Source organism: Phocoena phocoena, chromosome 16, assembly GCF_963924675.1.
Source record: "Phocoena phocoena chromosome 16, mPhoPho1.1, whole genome shotgun sequence".
NCBI classification, from domain to species: domain Eukaryota; kingdom Metazoa; phylum Chordata; class Mammalia; order Artiodactyla; family Phocoenidae; genus Phocoena; species Phocoena phocoena.
The window spans coordinates 14,236,742-14,259,261 of record NC_089234.1 but is presented as its reverse complement, the minus strand read 5'-3'; the positions used below and the strand labels follow the sequence as shown (position 1 = coordinate 14,259,261).

Sequence of the window (22,520 nt, the reverse complement as noted above, 5' to 3'; positions counted from 1 at the left end):
CCCCCATACAGGTAGATGTAATCACCATAAAAGCCTAGAGCCTCAGCTCTGTTCTTTTATATTCATAGGCTGTATAAATTTTCACCATGTGTTGCCAAATAAGAAGCATAATTATAAAGAAAGTATATTCTGAGTTTTAAATTCAACTTTCAAAAATGAAATCAGAATGACTTCTTTCGGCACAAGGCGATAAACTTTTCAGCAGCCACATGTATTCTAAACCATACAGAATCCTACAGCCTGCCTTAATTTTAATTGTTTTCACCCTGTAAGAAGGGATAACTCACACGCTGCCAGGGAAACATGACAAGGTTTTTACTAGACTGCCTCCTCCAAAAACAGTTGGCCCCTGTATCCACAGGTTCCACACTGCGGATTCAACCAACTGTGGGTCAAAAGTACTAAGAAAAAATAAAATAAAATTCCAGAAAAGTTCCGAAAAGTAAAACAGCATTTACAACTATTTACATTGTATTAGGTATTATAAATAATCTAGAGATAATTTAAAGTATATGGAAGGATGGGCGTAGGTTATACGCAAATACTGTCATTTTATATAAGGGTCCTGAGCATCCTCGAATTTTGGTATCCAAGGGGAGGTCCTGGAACGGATCCTCTACGAATACGGAGGGGGGACTGTACTTGAAAACACGTTAAAATGAGCTAAAGCATTTAAAAGAAAAATAAAGGCCTGGTATTTCAGTGATCAGGACAATGTGAACAAATCCAAGTTAGTTTGCAGTCACCAGGAGGTTAGGAGTTGTCTGGATAGCAGTGCAGAATTCAAATGAATCCTTTCTTTTGTTCCTCACCATGAGTTAAGGAGTAATTTCATTCCTTAGTGGTTTGGGGCTTTTTGCCTGCCTGCACTGATATAAAATAACCTTGTTTTGAATGCCTGCCCTGGACCAATTCCTCTTCCCCATGGGCCAGGAATATCTATCTTAATGCAAACAAATAAATTCTCATTCCTACCAGAGACTGGGAGTTGGGGTTTGCAGGTTGGGTGTCTTGAGGCCTCTCATCTAGAAAAGGAGCTGAGGTAGGCCTCTGTGTGCACCCGGCCCAGGGGCCCCAGATGTTAGGGTTAGGTCTGCCCAGGAACCACCATTCAATTACCTGCCCTCGGCACCACCACCAGCTCCTGAAAACTCTGCTAGGATGGTCCTCCCTGGGAGTCCCTACTTCCAGGGCATCCCAAGTCAGACCAACACAATGGTCTAGTGAAGGGTAAGTGAATTGTCCAAAGCAAATACAGAGCTGGCTTTGTTTGGAGGTTGAATCTACAAAGAGTCAAACTGCAGCATCTGAGAATCCGAAGGAGCTGCCTAGTGCACCTTCACCCCATGGGAAGACCTCTCTCTCAAAGCTGACAAGCTCTTGTCCACCCAGCCTCAGCCTGCGCGCATCCTCTTAGAAGCATGGCTTATAAAAACACAGAAAACTCCATATGAATGTGGCTGGGTCCTCCACAGTGCTGAAGATCCAAAGTGGCTGTCCCAGCAACCAGTTCTGGGCACCAAGAACAGTCAAGGAATAAGAGATGCTTCCTTTCATTCCCAGCCAAGCCTGGAGAAATAGAGGCAGTCCCAGGGGAGTGTTAGAAAGTACGCTCTCTATCTTTATGTTTTCTTTTAAGTGGTCAAGTGAAGGCAGAAACAGCTGCTGCCTAGGAATCAAATCCTACACCCTTTTTACAACTCCACCCCCTCCATCTCTCCACAACTCCCCTCCACACACACACAGCCAACCCCCATGTCAAACAGCCGTTCTTCAATCAAGCTGGGAAACCATATTCATCAGGCTAATTTTCAGAAGTTACTAAAGTGGCCTAGAAAGGTGGAAGCCAAGGAGCATCAAGATTACAAAATAAAAATAGATATTTTTTTTTATTACCAAGGCATTTTAAAAGCAATTATGTTGCTGCAGTCATAACAGCCACTTGTGCAAACAGCAGGTTTAGAAAGTACAAAAGACTCCTGCTACCTCCATACCCACTCCAGGGTCTATTAAAATTTGGGGAGGGGCAGGAAACAGAAAGGATTTTTAAGACTTTGGGGTTTTTTGAGTTGATTCCTAAAAATCTATTAACATATTCTTTACCATTCAAAGGAAATTAAAACCAAATACACTTTGGGGAGAGGAGGTGAAAAAAAACTATACTTTGGGGATAAAAGATAAAGGGCTTCGTTAAGTTCCAAGTTCATGGAAATGTCACCAATCCCTCACCATCAATTACATCTGTTTTGTATTTTCCGATGTTAGGCAGTAGAGAAGGACCGGTCTCCTAAGAGACACAAATCCTGTCTTTGTTGGGAAAATTCTGTGCTCTGCTACCTGAGAAGACAGGCAGAGGGATGCAGACTGTCTCTAAGCCAAGCCTAGTGGGGGTCCTCTTGCATTTGGACCTGCTTCCAGGTAGCCCTCCCCCATGTCCATTTACCTGTGCCGGCCCTGTCCCAAAGCCAACCAGAGTCAACAATCTCTGAAAAGGAAGCTCATTATAAACTCTTAAATGAGAAGCCTTAGGATGGCGAATGAGTTACTAATAATTTTCTGTCTCTCAACCTGCTATATATGCAGAAATTCGTTTCTAAATATTCCCATGAATTTCTTTTACTATTTACAAGTTAGGTCTGTTAGGTAAATCGATGTTGCCAAAGTTGACTGATAGATGAGAATAAAAAATCTAAAACTAACCACATGAATTCTTTCCCACCAGAAGTCAAGAAAACAAAGCCATCTCCAACGAATCATTCCTGACCCAGCTCACCTTTCTAGGTCAACTTTAAACTACCCCTCACTTCGGATGAACCCAGTAGACACTCCGTGCTCTCTAATTTATCTTGAAGAAATCAAAAGGGAGTTTAAAAGGTTAATTAAAATTTCTAGTATAGCTCTTGTCGATATCTAACTAAGTACACAATATTTAGCTGGATCAAGGACCAGTTTCCTGAATAATTAAGTATTCTGGTTAACATAGAATTACCCTATATCCATGGATTACCGATGCTCAACAATTAGAACAGAAACAAAACCACTGAGAAACTTTTTTTTTATGACCAACCTTTAACCTACTGATTGACACACAGCAGGGCATCAATAATTTTTTGCTATATGCATGAATCAAGAAGATACTCCAACACTTAGGAGCCCTTCTGAGACACTGGTAAGCTCACTTCATCACTCTATCGATATCTTCATCTCCATTCCCTCAACAGATTGAGAACCGTCTCTGAAACTTCTGACTCATTATGTCTGCTGACCAAATACCTGCTGTGGAGGCAAAGGAGAGCAGGGGTCAGCAAACTCTTTCTGTAAAGGGCCAGATAATAAATGTTTTCAGTCTGCAGACCATATAGTCTTTGTAGAAACCATTCAACTGCCACTATGGTGCAAAGGCAGCCATAAACAACATTTAAATGAAGGGGCTTGGCTGGGTTCCAATATAACTTTATTTACAAAAATAGGCAGCCAGCTAGCAGCCACGGTTTGTTAACCCCGGGCACTAAAATAATGTTTTTGTTTCCTTCTTGGCCAAGTTTAGAAAACTCATCTCCCACTGAGCCTTCTTTAGTGCCTTCTGAGAGAACCCCTTCTCTATTTTAAATCGATTTACTGATTTAGTTCTATCTTTTTTTTGTTATACTTTCACAGCCAAGTTTAGAAAAAACATCCCCCATTGAGTCTTCCTTAGTGCCTTCTAGGAGAACTTTTTCTCTACTTGAAATTGACCTACTGATTTGGTTCTATCTTTTTTGTCATACTTCCATATGGTCAAACTGAGACACATGGCATGCCAGGCAGAGTGCTGATTCTGTGTCTTTCAAAATGATAGCCTTTAAATAGTTGCTCAGTATTCTTGCAGAAGGCAAACTAAGTGCTGTCTTAAGGAAGGGTAACAAGGACCGTCAGTGGGGCACTCATATTCCCCTACCTAGTTCCAAGCAATTCCGCTTAGACTCAAACTTGCCAACACTATGCAGTGAAACCTAAGCCTCACCAAGGAAGGGGCTCCTTTAGGGTTCCACTTCTTATCACAAACTACTTATCAAACACTTTTTCCATATACATCCCATACTCTTTTTAAGAAGCCGTATTTGATGATGTTTTAGCACCCTCACCCCCGCGTAGATGGATGCCCTAAGCAAATGTCTACAAAGTCCTTTTTACCATAGGCATCATAACATATTCGCGGGTTTCAAGGATTTGGACGCACAGATCTTTGGTGGGCCACTGTTCTGTCTACCATACTATCTTTAAAGTCTTAGAGAATGAGGAAAGTAGAGACAAAGAGACAGGCATTAGTTTCTGAAGGAGAGCTGTGCTGCTGGCTGAGCTGTTCCCCACTGGGAATCCTCACCAGACCCAAAGAAGGGCAAGGACCAGCACGCTTAGCTTGGAAACCTTTAGAATAAGGCTTCGAAATCTCCCTGAAAATTCGGATTGACTGTTCAGAAACCTTCATACCACTATTTCAAACAAGAAGCAAGTTCACAGAAATGACACAGTCCTAAGCTGCTCCAAAATCCACGGCAGTCTCAGGGTGATTAACACTCAGTCCAGAGTGAGATGAAATACACGTGCCAGCCTCAGCTCACCATGCCCCTGGGGATGCCATGATGGAGGAGAGGCCTAAAAGCTAGTTAAGAAGGAAAGATCCAAATTGGGGGGCGGGGCGGGAGGGGGGAGATAGACAAGGTAAACAGTTTAGAGTATCAAAGCAGAAGCGGTTGACGTCATCATTTCTCAGAATAATAGACTATACAGGATGAGTCTTCAAGATGATGTCTAATCCCCTCATCTTATAGATGAGAAAATTCAAGCAGCAAAACTAACTTTCGTGATATCACACAGTAGTTAGGTATGGTGCCCCAAAAAGTCCCCAAGTCCCCCTCAATGCCAGTCTACTGTGACATGAATTTTCTACTTTGTATCTATACTTTTTCTAGATTATAGAGCCACCACACTTTGGTGGCCATAAGAAAACATAAGACAAGAATTTAATATACCGTTGATCCACTCAAACACATAAGCCATGACCATACAGCCAGGGGCCTCCTTGAACAGAATAGAATGCTGACATGTATCTTCAGAGAGGCCACATGTGTAATCATTTTTCTAAATGCTATAGAAAATTATTTTTCAGAATAAGGCCCACCGTAAGGCTATTAGTCATCCATTCACCCATCCACTCATTCAAACATCCATTAAATACCGACTGCGTGTGAGGCCTGGAGATAAAAAGATGACTAAGATAGGTCCCACCAACAAGAAGCCTGTAGTCTAGTGGGGGAGGACAGGAAAACCATTCTGCTAACCCTAACACTACATCCTATTTCAGACCCAGACTGGCAATACCACACCTGATGATTTGCTCACTTTATTTAGCAAAATGAACTTTGAATGACCTTGAACTTATTTCCAAAAGCCAGAGTCATCCTCATATAACCAGCACATGCACTAGGAAAGGATATCAGAAAACCTATACTCTATATACTATTCTTTTTCTTAAGAACCAAGTTTTATTTATTTACAAAATAAAGAGAAAAAGTTGGAGTAAGGGGGAAGACAAGCTTTACACCAAAGTCCCACAATGTAACTCCCTTTGCTTCAAAAGTGTAAAAAATGTACGTTTGTACTAAATATGAAGCCACATAGTCCGACGGTACGCGGAAACCAGAGCAGTTCTGCTGGCGCATCAAAGCATATTTCCTTTAATAAAAAAGTGAAAGTACGTACATATTTTTCCAAAAAAAAGTTAAAATCATGTGTGTGTCTGAGAGAGAGAGAAAAAAAACAGGTGGACAGCACTAGGGTGGACTAGTAAAGAAGCAGGTACAAGGAGTTCCACAGGAGCTAAAAAGGATGAGTGATGTGAGCTTGTTGAAGTTGAGAACTAGAGGTGAGAGTTCAGGGCAGGCATCAAGGGACCCATAAGGAGTCAATTCCACAAGATGATCAATCCCAAGACAAAAAGGAGGCCCCAGATAAAACCTAATGGGTGATCTAGATGAGCTTGAGTGAACAGGAAAAAGAAAAGTCAAATGCAAGGCTTCTTTTTTCCTTTTGCAGGGAGAGGAGAGGAGGAGTGACCATCAGCGTTACAATCCACCTGAGCACTGTGCCCTTCCCAGTCTGTCTGTAAACGCACACACATCCGGCCAGCGTGTAATCAGCATCCAGTGCCCTCGTGGAAGGTCAGGCCACAGGACAATCCGGTCCTGGCTCTGATGCTGTGTGCATGCAAGCTGCATGTCTCTATGACTACGAGAACTTCCTTCCCCTCCGGGGCAGGCTAAGATCCCAAACCTCTCAGAAGGTTCCAGCTCTGACTTGGTAAGGTATAAAACTATACTATTTTGGGAGGATGTATTTCAAAATAAGTTGTAAATTTATTAAGGATAATTTTTTTTTTTTAATTTCAATAAAGCTGTGGTGATGCAGTAGAGCAATCCTGAAGTTGAGGACCAGAAGGTCCGAGTGTGAATCCTGACTCTTCCAAACGTGTGACTTTGAGTGAGTCAATAAACCTCTCTGGGTGACAGTTTTGTCACCCAGAGAGCAAGACAGCAATGTTTATCTCACAGGGTTCATTAACTTGACAAATACTTATTGAGCACTTACGCCGTGCCCAGCACTGTTCTAGACACTGGGATGTAGGGATGAAAAACACAGCAAGGCCCTGGTACCTGGGTAGTTTATATTCCAGCTGGAGAGACAGGCAAACAAGAAGTAAACAAAAAAGTGAACAACTAATTTCAGACAGTATTGAGTGCTGTATTAGTTTCTTAGGACTGTTGCAACAAATGGCCACAAATTTAGTGGCTTAGAGTAACAGACATGCATTTTCTCACAGTTCTGGAGGTCAGAAGGTTAAAATTAAGGTGTCAGTAGGTCTGTGTTCCCTTTAAGTTTCTAGCAAAGAATCCTTCCCTGTCTCTTGCAGGCTCTGGTGCCTCCAGCTATTCCTGGCTTGTGGCAGCATCACTCCATCGCTGCCTGCATCTTCACATGGCCTTCTCTCTGCATCTCTCTGGGTTCTCTCCTCTTCTTAAAAGAATGACCAGTCATTGAATTTAGGGCCCACTCTAAATCAAGGAACATTTCATCTCAAGATCCTTCACTAACACTATTTCCAAATGAGGTCTCATCCTGCGGTGCCAGGGGTCATGAATTTCGGAAGCACTCTATCCAACCCATCCCCCATTTTGCACAAGTGCTGTAAGGAAATAAATGAGGCAATGGGCAAAGTGTCTAGAGGTAAACCTTCAGCAAAGATGGCCAGGGAAGGCACCTCTGAGGAGGTGATTGCCTAACTCTAACAGTAGCCCGCTACAGGAGGAATGTTCCGGGGTCCAAGCATCCAAACGGAGGCCTGAGGAGGCGACTGAGCTGATGTGAGAACTGAAGGTGGTAAAAGATCTCGAACTACGATGCGTTACCTCCCTCCCCCAGAGAGCTCAAAGGACTGAACTTGTAATCCCCTCACCAGAGAGAGTGGGTGGTCCAAGCTCAGGAAGCCCCAAACCACAGCCAGCCTCCCTTCCGAGAGCACATTAATTTATAGGCCTCTCTCCCCACCTCCCCTTGCGATGCAGGTGGTTTCCTGACGCAGGATATTAACTTTCAGCTGCTGGAGGTCCCTAACCTCCATGCTGGCCTAAAAGGTTTCGTCAGGTTTGGATAAGCCTCAGATAAGGAGCTGAACTTTTGCAGGCTTATAAGAACTGCACCTCCAATCCTTCAGAGATTCGCTCATCACTAGCCTTAATCCATCTCAAATAAATTCTGTGCATACAGACGTGGTTTCCCACCATGGCTGTTTCACAAGGAAAAAGAACAGCTTTGTCTGTTCTGCAAAAGCCCCCTCTGTTTACACTATGCCCATGGATTTAATTTCCGAGATTTACATTTTAATTCTTTAAGATATTCAGGAGAGGAGCTTCCCTGGTGGCGCAGTGGTTGAGAGTCCGCCTGCCGATGCAGGGGACACAGGTTCGTGCCCCGGTCCAGGAGGATCCCACGTGCCACAGAGCGGCTGGGCCCGTGAGCCATGGCTGCTGAGCCTGCGTGTCCGGAGCCTGTGCTCTGCAACGGGAGAGGCCACAATAGTGAGAGGACCGTGTAACGCAAAAAAAAAAAAAAAAAAAGAATTCGGACTAAGTCCAATTGTCTGAATTCAGACTCTATCCTTTACTAGATGGGAGACCCTCTGCAAAGTAAAACGAGGTAAGCTTTATGAATCTATTTCAGCATCTGAAAAATGGGGATAAAAATGGAGACAAATCAGTATGTGAAACTCACAGGGTTATTCTGGGGAAGAAGGGAGTTAAAGTATGTGCCTGGCACACTGTACTTAAGTAAGCAGAGCCCCTCTTTACCCTCTGCCACCCAACACACAGCACTTTTATCGCGTGCACAGTGCATGCTATTTCTCTGCTCAAAAAGCTACAATGGCTTCCCTGTGCTTCCTAGAACAAGTCTAAATTTTGCTGCCTAGATTTTAAAATAACCAAGAAAACCATTGTTCAAGCTATCTAAAATATCAAGCTGGTTTTTTTTATGGATTGGAATTCCATCAACTCAGGGGCATAACTAATTCACTGTAAAGATCAACAACACTGATTGGTCATCCTTAAATAGCAAAAGGAGTAATAGAATGAATAATAAAAAATGGGATAACTCAATAACAATACTATGCATGTGATAGACAAAATCTTTTCAGTCACACTGGGAGTGTTGGGGGCACAAGAAGACAAAGAAGTTTTTGGCTATGGATAGGCTGTGAAGGCTCCATAGCTGGTCCCATCCGATCCCAACCTTGAGCCTGGAGGGTTCACTGCCCTCTCGAAATTCCATAAACGCAACACCACGCTTGTCTTTGTCTCCACCTCCATTCAGACTGTCCTCTCTCCAAGCCACCCACCCACAGGCCTACCCTGGTCCTGCCCACTCAGGCCTTCTACCTCCTTCAAAACCATCTCCAGCCCCACTCTTTCAGCAGTTCTGCCCCTTTCCCAGGGACCCCCGTCCTCTACGACTTCCTCCAGCACTGGGAAAGGACAGAGCCCACCAGCCCACAGACTGACTGGCTGTGAGTTTCTAGTGAAGCCGTCAGCATTTGGAGGTGGGAACAGTGTCTGCTAAATATCCCATGTTCCTGCTCATACCCGCACAGACAGAAGCTGGTAAATGTCTGCTGATTCATTCTAAGTCCAAATACCACCCCCTCAAAAAACAAATAAATAAATAGTGGTGAAGGAAAAGAATGGAAAAAGACTTTTGGACTCACGGACAGGAAAATGATTTGGCTTGGCTGTCAACATGACCAGCTGCTACACTGCCAACATCCCTCTCAGCTTTATTAAAGAACCTAGGGCTTCCCTGTGGCGCAGTGGTTGGGAATCCGCCTGCCAATGCAGAGGGCAGGGGTTCGAGCCCTAGTCCGGGAAGATCCCGCGTGCCGCGGAGCAGCTAGGCCCGTGCACCACAACCGATGAGCCTGCGCTCCGGAACCTGTGAGCCACAATTCCTGAAGCCCGGGTACCTAGAGCCCGTGCTCTGAAACAAGAGAAGCCGCCGCAATGAGAAGCCCGAGCGCCACAGCGAACAGAAGTCCCCGCTCACCGCAACTAGAGAAGGCCTGCACGCAGCAACAGAGACCCAACACTGCCAAAAATAAATAAATTAGATAATTGAAAAAAAAGAACCTAAACCGTCAAACATAAAAGAAGTGTGTGTACATGCTCACACGTGCCCATGCGTACATGTGTGTGCACGTGCATGCACGCACACCAGCGACACACAAAACACCGGTTCCTCTGAGCATTGTCGTTTTGTTCCACTGTCATTCGTCAAACATCTATTGAGCACCTACTCTGTGCTAAGCACTGCATCTGGTGCTAGGAGCTCAAATTAGAAGACACAATTCCTTCTGTCCCGGAGTGGGATGGGGAGACTTAGACGGATCATTACGACAATGGGAGGGAAGCTCTGCCAGAGGCGGGAGGAGGCAATGGGTAACTCCAGAGTGGAGGGACAAATCCCCCACCTGCTGGGGTGGGAGTGAGTCAGGATCACCCAGCACAGGAGACTCCGGCTGAGTTTTACAGAGTGAGCAGAAGGGGCATCTCCAGGAGGGGGGCTGCGAGGGGAGCTGAGATCTCCACCATTTCCAGGTAAACTCTCATCACAGTGGCTGTACACACTGTCCTAACAAGACAGCAGAGGACCGCATGAAAACGAGAGTCTGCTTCTCACACACACATTGGAAGCATTAGCGTCAGGCTGAAGACCTACAGCACCCACCCCTGGGCCACCCACCATGGTGGCAGAACCTGGGGACCCCCCAGAGGCCAGGGTGCAGAACAGAACAAGGGTTGCTGAAAAGAGGAGAAAGCATTCCAAATAAAGCAATCAACTGATCCAAAGGCACAGAGGTGTGGACGAGCATTTTTAAGACTCGGGATCAATCGGGTAGAGCCTTCTGGGGATAAACAGGACGAGATGGGGGAGGGATGCCAGAAATTAAGGTGAGCATGGCTTGAGGAGGCCTGGCCTAGTGTCTTCTAGAAGAAAGCAGCATGTCAATGAGCGTCCACATCCAGCCATCGCTGTGAGAACGCGTTGCCAAACCTATTGTCAAGTATAAAGAACACATTTCTATCAACTGGCAAAATGCTTCCCAAAAGATTGCTTCAGCTAAGATCAAAAAATTTGAATAAATCAGCTAGGATTGTTTGTATGTTCTCTGGCTTCCAGCAAGCCAAGCTCCAGAGACGATGGAAATGGAGTTCCCTAACATCATGGGGTTCAAGAGCCCCCATCCCTGACTGCTGGGCTAGAGGGGACCAAGTGCACCACAGGTAGCAGAGGACATGGGCAAACGGGCACCACCTGTCTCCACGGGTGCCCCCATCAGTGGGCCTGATGAATGCCGCTGTCACAGGCATGCCTCCAAGTCAGAACATCCCCTCTGCCTGGAGGGGGAGAGTGTACCAGCCTGGGCATCTGGAAAGGGGCGTCAGAGAGAGAAAGCTGGGGAAAACTGGCAGGTGGGTGACAGCCCAAAGAGACAAACACGCTCAGCCTCTCGTGCCCCCGCCTGCCTAAGCTGGAAACACTCACAGCCTCATAATCTGTCTCCAGGACAAACTCGGTGACTTAAAGGATGGTCTGTCTTGGACTCCAGTGAGCAGCAATCAATCTAAGGAAGGTGCAGGGAGCTTAAGCACTCAACAGCTGGGATATTATAAATAGACCAGTTGCTTTCTCCCTAGCCTGCCCAGGCTATGGAGGAAGCACAAATGCCTTCGCTCAAAACAAGGCACTATGCAATCTGCTTGAGATAAGGCAAACCCACTTAGAAGCTTCTGGAGCTAGAACTGGCTGAGCAGCCACGAGAGCAAGCCTAGGTGTGATGTGTAGGCAGGGGAGCACTGCGATGGACCGGATGTCTGTGTCCTCCCAGAATGCATATGTCGAAATCACATCCCCCAACATGACGCTATTAGGAGGCGAGGGCCTCCGGGAAATGATTATATCATGAGGGTAGAGCCATCATGTGGGATGAGTACCCTTATAAAAGGGACCCCAGAGCGATCCTTTCCCTCCTTCTGCCTCATGAGGACACAGAGAAAAGACAGCTTTCTATGGACCAGGAAACCAGCCCTTAGCAGACGTGGAAACTCCCAGCACCTTGATCTTAGACTTGAAGGGTCCAGAACCATAAGAAATAAATGTTTGCTGTTTGACACCCCGCCCCACCCCCCTGTTTATGGTATTTTATAGCAGCCAGAACTGACTAAGATAGGTACCTAATAAACTCACTCCTCTGCACCAGGGTGGTTCTGTTGGGCCTGGTGTGGGTCAAGGATCTGTGACCGTGTTTCACCAGGAGTAGAAGAAAGTCCTCCAATGGGAGTAGAAGAAAGTCCTCCAATAGGAATCAAGACATTGTATTTCAAAACCTGAAGTCAGACTACCTGCGTTCAAACTCCTGGCTCAGGTGTCACACCTTGGGAGTGCGAAAGTACAGATAAGCAAGGGGAGGAGGCTAAGCTGATCTAGGAGGTAATGGGTAAGAGTTACAGACACCAGTAAGAATTCACACTTAATATAAATACAACTGGTTACATATAGAAATAGACATGCATATATACATGGGTTAGTATTTTTCCTTGCTCTGCCGGCTGAGAGGGCCTAAAAGAAATGACACCCCAATAGCAACAAGCACACCTAGCACCCAGATGTTGGTTTCTAACATCATTCTCCAATAAAAGGAACCAGTGCTCCTTAAGGAAATGACAATCTAGGACAGAGGTGGGAAATATACAAGACGAACTTGGAGCATCTTACACAATAGTATCAGAAAGTATTGAGGAAGGGCTCAAGAAATAATTGACAAGGATATATCAGAGACACAAGGAGCCCACTGAAAGAACTCCTGATGGACAAGGCAAGAAAATAAAATCTGTATTGCTTTATAGCCCAAGGTATAGAATAAATATCATGAGTCCACATTGATCTAAATAAGTGACTGAATAAATTAATAAATGAAGGATAAGGGCCAAATCTCCTTTGCAGAAAAGTAACTTACGTAGATACCCTCCCCTCAATGAGATGGAACATAGCTCCGCACTCCTTAAGAGTAGGCTATGCACAGATTTCCTTCCAAAGAGTACAGTATGGAAAGGAGGGGGGAAAGTAACTTTGCAGTGGAGAAACTTGACAAACACGACTTCAGCCAAGTGTTAAAGATCAACATCAACAGTCATAGATCACGTTGACAGTAAATGCCTTTGATATGATGTCATGCAAATGGAGCTTTACCTCTGTGATCTTCCCCAAAACCCATAACCTCAGTCTAATCATGAGAAAAACATCATTCAAATTCCAAGAGAGGGGCATCTACAGTACAGACTCAAAATACCAGGACTCCTCAGAACTGTCAAGGTCATCAAAAACAAGATAAGTCTTAGAAACTGTCACAGCCAAGAGGAGCCTAAGGAGACATGGCAACTAAATGTAATGTGGTGTCCTGGATGGGATCCCAGAAAGGGGAAAGGACATTAGGTAAAAACTAAGGGAATCTGAGTAAGCTATGGGCTGTAGCTAATAATAATGGATCAATATTGGGTCATTAGTTGTAACAAATGAACCACACTAATGTAAGATGTTAGTAACAGGGGAAATGGGATGTGGGGTATATGGGAACTCTCTGTACTACCTTCACAATTTTTCCAAAAATCTAAATCTGTTCTGTAGAATAAGGTCTTTCAACTAAAAAAACACCCAGGCTCTACCACTCACGAGTTATATAAACATCACTAGATGGATTCTACTCTGTGCCTCAGTTTTCTCATCTGTACGGTGGGATTATTGGTTATAATACTTACTTCATAAACTATGGGGGCAGATTCAATGAGACAATGTGTGTAAGGCGCCTGCCCCAATGTCTGGAATACAGGAGGTGCACAAATGTTGGCATCATTATCATCCTCATCACCCCTATACAATAAAATTTAAAAAAGAAAAACTGTTCTTCTTATTAGTGACCATCTCAACAATAAAACTTTCCTCCTTTATTTATTTATTTATGTATTTTGCAGTACCCGGGCCTCTCACCGCCGCGGCCTCTCCCATTACAGAGCACAGGCTCCAGACGTGGAGGTTCAGTGGCTATGGCTCACGGGCCCAGCCGCTCCGCGGCATGTGGGATCTTCCCGGACCGGGGCACGAACCTGTGTCCCCTGCATCGGCAGGCGGACTCTCAACCACTGCGCCACCAGGGAAGCCCCTCCCCCTTTACTGATCTGGCAGTTTTGAAACTCAAGTACGTGGGAGGAGAGGCTCTGAAACTTCACCTGAAACTCATATCACGGGATTGGAGTGAGGACACTGAATCTGCTACGAGGAAAAGCCCACCCGAGGCCACCTGGCAGGGAACAGGCCACCCTGCACAGCCCATGCAGAATGTGATAAAGCATCTCCGAGAATGTGATTATTTAAATATGCCTATCATTTTCCTACCACAAACACACAAAGTGAGTCAACATGAAATGAAATGGTAATGTTGTTCAGTTTGTTCTGGAAAGATGGATGCATTTCCTACATGACTTGGATATTCTACTGATTTGGACAGAATGGGGGATGATATATATACACGGTAAAGATTAGCATATAGGAAGTGTGACCAGGGAACCAACCACTTTCCACTATAAAAAATGTTCATGCATTTTTCTCATTTACTAGTTAGCATCATATGACAACTTGGAGTTTTTCCCTGGAAGTGGTAATAGTTTTAATTTATTCACCCAAATCCCACACTCATAAAGCAAACAATATTTCATAATGTGTAACGTTACCAGGGGGACCGTAATTCATGGCTAAAGGATCAGAGCTTTATAACAGATGGGTTTTCTTTTTTTCTTTTTCTTTTTATTTATTTATTTATTTAGTTAGTTAGTTACTTTTGTCTGCATTGGGTCTTTGTTGCCATGCGCGGGCTTTCTCTAGTTGCTGTGAGCAGGGGCTACTCCTTGTTGCAGTGCGCGGGCTCCTCGTTGAGGTGGCTTCTCTTGTTGCAGAGCAAGGCTCTAGGTGCGCGGGCTTCAGTAGTTGCAGCACACGGGCTCAGTAGTTGTGGCTCGTGGGTTTAGAGCACAGGCTCAGTAGTTGTGGTGCACGGGCTTAGTTGTTCCACAGCATGTGGGATCTTCCCGGACCGGGGCTCGAACCCATGTCCCCTGCATCGGCAGGAGGATTCTCAACCACTGAGCCACCAGGGAAGTTCCCAGATGGGTTTTCTGAAGTGGTTGGGGAAACCTAAGATCCAGCCCTAGCAGTTTGACCAATACATTTGAAACATGCAAAAGAGCTTAAGTCAAGCACATTATAAGTGGCAGTGGTTGCTGTCACCACAAGCCCACCTCAACAATTAATGGGCTGGGCTGGGCTGCCAGAAAGCAAACTATGATTTATTGTTCTCTTCAGATTAGTAAAAGCAATGCTATCCAGTGTGAATTCCAGTATTAATCCACATGGGAAAGAACTGATGTTTCCAAATGGCCATGAGAGTAGGTTACACTTCGGAAACCACATTTCTTTTCACCTTAACTCTCAGCCACTCAGAAATCTCTGCTTTTACCCAAGTTCTCTGGATAATACTCAAAACCTGCAGCATGGGACATTTTGTACTCTATTAACTCAAATCCACTTAAAACTGATCAAGATAGAGCATCAGCAGAAAGCCACGTTGGGTCAGGGATATCCCCAATTCTCTCATTTTACAGATGGGAAAACTGAGGCTACAGGGCAAAGCAGCTGGCCCAAGTTCCTCAATAAACGCAGCAACACTGCTGGGAGCAAAACTGGGATCTCCTAGGTATAGCAATATATATACATTAATGATGTATCAGTATATGTAATACAGATGATATACACTTCGTTCGGTATGTATTGGAGAAAAGTGGCTTTTTAAAATCTGAAGACACACAGAGGAATATTTTAATGATGGCTTTGATGAGCATAATTTTCCAGCCTTAAGTCATGGCACAAGACTCGACACATGCAGAAAGTGTGGCGCTCAGTAGAGGGGAGCTGGCTGGGAAGGGGGCCATCCGTTCCCACTGCCCAGGGGCACAGAGACCCACTAAGGGAGCAGCTAGGGTCTGTGGGCAGGGTCCCATCTCAGCCCGGCCTGAGCCTGCTCAGCACTCAGCCTTGGTCCTGGTTTTAACTTCTCACACATTCTGGTGCATTTTCACAGCAGCCAGTGTGGCGACTTTAAATGTAAATAAGACCAGGTGACTCTTCTGCTTAAAACCCACCACTGACTTCCTTCCTCTGACCCCGAGACTACACGCCTGCCCTCCTCTCCTCGTTCATTTCATACAACTTCCTCTCTCACTCCAGCTTCCTTCTGATCCTGGAACACTGGGGTGTTCCTGCCCACCAGGCCACTCCCTTGCAAGTTCCGCAGCTGGTCCCCCAGATTCTCCAACAGCTCGTCTTCCTTGTCGTTCTCTGGCCATCCCATCTAAAATGGCCCTCCCAGCCTCTATCGCACCAACCATTATATTTTCTTCACTGCTTGTACCCCTCTCGGAATTTGCCTTGTTTATTAATTTGCATGCTTGGCACTGAATGTTCCCGAAGCTAGACTGTGAATTCCAAGAGCACAGGGGTCTTTGCCGTCTCTGTCACTCCTTTATCCTCAAGGCCTAGAAAGTGCCTGGCACACGGTTACTGGTTACAAAATAAACGAGCACACTATGTTTGAAAGGTATCAAAAAGTACTTGAGCTGGAAGAAACATTTCTCTAATAGCAAGATCCCAGCCCTGGGTGAGCACCGAGGAGGAGGGAAGGCTATGCCTCTTGGGCACAGAGTCTATAAGGGACTTCAGTTCACTGAGCAGAGAATCAACTCAACGGTGAAACCTTTACATGGTGCTCACTGATGCTCTCAAATGCCCAGCTGAGAGGTCGTGTTCTCATTTCCAAGCCACCCTCTTGGTTTCTGTTCGACTTCAGAATCAAGGCTAAGCCTATGGGTGAGCATTCAAAGGTGCTTCAGTAACTTCAGATGAGCTGTGTGTGTGTGTCTGTGTTTGTGGTCTTGACTTATTAAATAATCGGTATAGAAGTGCTCTAAAGCTCGAGATTCTAGACACGTGTGCACGTACAGCATTTCCAATTGCATTTGACGTGGTGAAGAGCAATTCTGTGGCTCTTCAGAATTCCTGAGAGCCATCCAATGGCTCATGAGCTCTGTGGACAACAGAGAATGTGGGTCGATTAAGGCTCCTTGAAAACGTGGCCCTGGATCTCATACATACAGAAGGCCCGGCTGTGGGCCCACGGGTCCCTGACCGCCCTCATGCCCTGTGGTCTAACAGCCACAGTAAGTGGCAATTTACAGATGAAAGAACCTAGATGAGCTTGAAAATGGCACAGGGTAGAAATCCACTCCCACGTGCACACACCACAGATACAGCAGAGAAAGGCCCGGCACTAGCTGCTGCGCCGTCACCTGCCGTAACAAGATTGATCTGTAGGGAAGTTAAAGATAATGCGATCCAGAGGAAAGAACTTCGGTTTCCTCTGAGAACGTCCGATGTTGTCAACTTGCAAGCCTGCTTCCCTCTTCTGCCCGCCCCGGTGCACGGCAGCCCAAACATTCAGGGACTCCTCTGGGCAAAGAGGCCTCAGTCACTCACCGCCAGAAGTACACATTTACAAAGCAGCGTCCCCAGGCTGCCCGTGAGTCCCTGGGCAAGCCGAAGCCAGCAGGGCCTGGGTGCCCACAGCGTGGTCAGTCCAGAGGCCCTCAGAGCTGTCCTGTGTGGATGGGCTGCAGAACCGACCCTGTGGCTTCCGTTCATCTGAAGCCACACAGCTTTCTACTGTTTATTTCTAGCACAATTCATGGCCCCTCTGTTTCAAGTTAACGGCACAATTCTGGAACAAGAGTTTAACCCCAGAAGATGCTGTGCAGTCGTGTTTCAGATTCTGTCTGTAAGACGCAACACCTTTGTTTTGGTCTGATGTTACTGTCACTGGCACATTTTTTTTTTTAACATCTTTATTGGAGCATAATTGCTTTACAGTGTTGTGTTAGTTTCTGCTGTATAACAAAGTAAATCAGCTATACGCGTATGTATATCCCCATATCCCCTCCCTCTTGCGTCTCCCACCCACCCTCCTTATCCCACCCGTCTAGGTCGCAAAGCACCGAGCTGATCTCCCTGTGCTATGCGGCTGCTTCCTACTAGCTATCTGTTTTACATTTGGTCGTGTATATATGTCCATGCCACTCTCTCACTTAATGCCAGCTTCCCCTTCCCGCTCCCCGTGTCCTCAAGTCCCTTCTCTATGTCTGCACTGGCACATTTTTACTGTCACACTTTACTGAGCATTCATTTCACAGGCAGAATGGTCAGAAGCAAAGAAAGGTAAGGAGCGGGTACCAGCTGGCGCTTCTTTGCCATCATTTTAGAGAACGTCTCTCTCCGTACAAAATGGTCCTGCAAGGCCAGAGCCGTGTAAATAATTCACGAAAGCAAGTTCAGTTCTCCCCATCTGAAATCCTAGTAATATCTTATGAGGGAGCTGCTGCCCGCCATCTCACAGGGCCACGCGTAGCTAGCAGCTTCCGTCTCTGGAAGATGCTATTAAGTCTCGATAGTCTGTGATTTGCAGATGATTATAACTTTTGCTCTGCATATCATTTTTCCTGACAGGCAAATCCCATCAATCGAATGGCATGACTGATTAAAAAGGAGGCAAACTTGACATAAGCAGTCTGATAAGCCGTTTTCCATACCGACTACAACAACCGTGAACGCTCACGGTTGTGGGTGGAAAAGCCAGATTTGATACCAACCTTTTCTCTCCCCCTCGTCCAGGGGCCTCGGCACACGTGCTCCAGCAAGACTTTCCTAACTCGAGCATTTTACGTCTCAAAAGGAGAAATGCAATTCAGTGTTGGGGGTAGGGGCGCTTGCTCTCTAGTTCATTGAAAAAAATTGTCCTCCCAGAGCATCCCACTGAACTCCCAATCTGTCAAGGGAGAAAACGCACTGCAGCCAGTGCCCTGACAGCAGCACGTGCGTTACACCCACAGTCACGGCACCTTCTCAATTTTGCTCATGGCTTCGTCTCTAGCCAAATGGAACTTATTACTTACGGCTTGTTGGGATTTATGAATTATGTATAAAAGTAGGTCTATGACTCCAGACTCTTAAAAGACAACACAAGTCCCCTCATTGTTACCCACAACTGCGCCTCTATCAGAGAGAGCAGACCGACTTTCTCCATAACACGCTGCATGTTTAGGATGAAACAATCGTTGTGAAAATATCCAGCCTGTTAAGATTTCTTTGGAAGCTATCTATGGGATGCCTGGATGTATTTTTAAACCGGTCTCTTTTATTCTAAGCCAGCCTGGGATTCAAGAAAGATGTGGCGGACGTGGGCGACAAACGTATTTCCCAACTTGAATATAAACAGGCAGGTCCGGCCACTTTCTCCTGGTGGTTTCAGGCTGCCATAAAGAAAGGGAAAGAGGCAGTTGCCCGTGAATGTGTATCTAGCAGGTTCAATAAGACCATGCCTGTGAGTCTCCCAGAGCACAGTGGCTGTGTATCCTGAGTGGGGACTAAAACACGCACTGGAAGACACAGTCTAGGTTACACTTTCCCTCTCCAGCTCCCCCACACGTGCGAACGTGGCTGGCAAAACACATAAGACAGTGCACACCCTCGCCAGGCTCTTCTCAGTCACTGGACCAACTGGAGGGGTTGTGAGGCGTCCCTGGGTTGAAGAGCAGAAAGCAACCAGCCAGCCATGGTCTGGGCCACACCTCCAGGTCAGCGACACTTTTGCTTGACAAAGAAAGCCCCAGGTGGAGGTGGCCTATGGGGCCCTGACCAAGCTGCAGCTGGCCTTGATGCAGGAGCCCCGAGGGACAGGGGCCTCCACCCAATCCCCTCCAGAGACACGAGCTCCCACCACTCTCACAAGCCCACAGCAGCCCTGCCCTTGGAGAGGTGCCCGGCCATGAGCCCCTCCCCAGTGGCTCTGCCCCAACTGTCCAGCCCCGACCCTTCCCCCAAGCAAGGTCCAGAGGAAGAAGCAGAGGCTGGACAGTGGAGGCCCGGGAATGCTGATGGCACTTCAGGCCACCTCAGACTATCATCCTCACGGTACCTCCTAAAGCTCCCATGATACGTCCACAGAAGAATGTAAAGCCCCATAACCCTCTGCACACAGATGATACTCTCCCAAAAGAGCACAACCAATGGAAAAGCAGGCAGGAGACAGTGGGCTTACCTTGCTGGAAAACATCTGCCAGGAGGAAGGAAAAACAGAGGCGGAGAGAGGGAGAGAGAAGCGAGAAAAATAAAGTTAATAATAATGTTGAAAATGACAGTGATACTCATCATAGCTAACATACACTGACTATGCTAAACACTCCTGGTACAATATTTCCTCCACTCAGAGGCAGTGGTTAAGAGCTTGAGCTCTGGAAGGGAGCTGCCTGGGTTTAAATTCTGGCTGCATGCTTACTAACTCTGTGGCTTACAGTTCCCTAAACCACAAATAGATTTGTACTGGAAAGATTAAACAAATGATGTCCCATGTTTTAAAGGTTTAGATCGGTGCCCGGGACATAGTAAACATACAAAAGTTGCCAGTTATTATTCATGTTAATATTATTATTTTCACAAGAGTGCTATCAAGCAAGTTGTAATATTATCCTCACTTTATAGATAGGGAAACTGAGTTTCTGGAAGGTTAAGTAACTCATCCAAGGTCACAGGGGAATAAGCTCAGGATTGAACTCAAGTCCGTCTGATTCCCAAAACCATCATCTTACCCCCTACTAAGCTGCCTGGCTGGTTTATAAATAACAACAAAGGCACACAACAGGATAAACAGAGGAAGGGCCTATGAATAAAGTTCCATATTTAAATCATAATAAGCACATATGTATGAATTCTCCAAATTTTAACTCACAACTAATTAACACTATGTCTTCATATTAAATCCTAGGTCAAAATCTGTTAAAAGGTGAAAAAACAGTAATTCATCTTTTTCAATAAATATTTGAGAAGCTACCATATGCCAAGCACTAGGTCTGGCACCAGGAAACATGCATATTAGCGAAAAGCATAAACGAATAAGCAGTGGCCAACACCTGCCGAGGGGAACCGCTAGCATGACTTACAACACTTCACATTTGTTCTGCCTGTTTCTGAGCTTTATATAAATGGACTGAATTTGTTCTGTCTGCCTTCTTTGCTCCACAGTGATTATGGGAGTCATGCGTGCTGTAGCATGCAGTAGGTCATTCATGCTCACTGCTGGATCGTATTCCACCACATGATTTTATCATAATTTATTTCTCCATCTTAACATGGACAGATATTTGGATTGTTTGCAGTGTTGAGCAATTAGGAATTGTGATACTTTGTCCGTATCTTTTGGTGAACATATGTGCATATGCAAGGTACTTTTTGACATCAGGCTCACCCTGCTTCTACTGACTTTCAGTCACCCCAAAAGTATTCTTATCTCCTCCTACTTTCTCATCCAGTAACTTAAAGATGGAAGATAGCACTGGCAAGAATACAGACAGCACCACCCAGATGTGAGCCAGTTCCTGCCCTGCTCATGGGGTTGTAAATAGGCATAAAACTTCTACAAGATAGTTTGACAGTATGTATGGCAATGTTAAATATACGTCCTTACCCTAACAATACCACTGCTAGGAATTTCATTTAATGAAATACCTAAAGGTCTTCAAGTACTTAAAGTCTACAAAGATGTTCATTACAGCATTGTGTATAATGGACAAACAACACAGATTGCCTATTTGTTTGTCTACAGAGAATCAAACCAAAAATAATACATTCCATACAATGGATTATGGTTCAACCACTGAAAATGGTTAAAGTTTTTTATTATTTTTGAGTGAAGAAATCAGACATGGAACATGTATCCTGAACCCATGTATGTGCATGTATGAACATGCCTCACATTCATAATCTGAATTAAAACTCATCTGCGTCTTAAAAACTAAATGAGAATTATATCATCAACATCTAAATTTGCTGTCAGTCTTCAGCTAAAACATCAGTTCCTACAAGGTCACAAAGAGCCAAGGGGTCACAAATGGTGTGGATGAAACATGTACCTGGTGGGTTAAACAGACTGCAAGGAAAGAACACCAGTGAGAGCAGTTTTCATTCCACTGGTGCACACGTGATCCCCGTGAGGGGTATCATTCACGTGCAATACACATGCTCCCCAGGGCATACCCAGGCCGATGGCTGTGGGACAGATAAGACAGATGCAGGCTCACAACTCCCAGGGAGGGAAGGACAGAGGGGCTAGTCTGTCTCAACACCCATTTGGTCCAACTCCCTCATTTTATGGACGAGGAAACTGAGTCCCAGAGAAGTAAGAGATTTTTCCCCAGGTCACACATGGCGTCTGTTAAAGGCTGAGCCGGGACTACATGAGATTCATTTAACCTTAATGAAGCACAAAAGCTCATCCTTATTATTAGCAAAGTACAAATTAGAGATTTATCATTCTCCTCTAATGAATACAGACAAAAATTTCCAACATTGAAAACATCATTTAAATGAGATTAGTCTTTCAAATACGGATCTAGTCTTGACATCCATCCAGAAACCTCAACCTCCTCTCCATGGCTTTTGACAGGGTGCACTTCCTTTGAAACTCAGTACTGATTTGAGTCACTGGAAAGTATCAGTGGTCAGGGAGGGAAGAAATTCAGGCAGGGATTCAGGAATAAGATACCTTATTCCTTCCAATTCCACTGCATCTATCATGGTTTAGCAGACAAATCTGCATAGAGTACTATTCATATCTTCTATTCCAGAAAACTCTCGTGATTTTCATATAAGCTCTTTTAGATTTTTTAAAAACCCCTTTTCAGCTTCACTTACATTTTGCACCTTTTTATTCAAATGTAAATGTTAAT

The 22,520-nt window shown here is 45.2% G+C and overlaps 1 protein-coding gene across 2 annotated transcripts in view; it reads right to left on the bottom strand.

The window, feature by feature from the left end:
• The window catches only part of GFRA1 (GDNF family receptor alpha 1), a 204,425-nt gene that overhangs the window by 128,504 nt on the left and 53,401 nt on the right, over positions 1-22,520 (bottom strand). The window contains exon 4 of one of the 2 annotated variants that reach the window (XM_065894138.1): positions 19,838-19,852. The exons of the other annotated variant lie outside the window; for it this stretch is intronic. Within the exon in view, the coding sequence (XP_065750210.1) occupies positions 19,838-19,852 (15 nt within the window). The remainder of the gene's footprint in view (positions 1-19,837; positions 19,853-22,520) is intronic. 2 annotated transcript variants of the gene reach the window in all.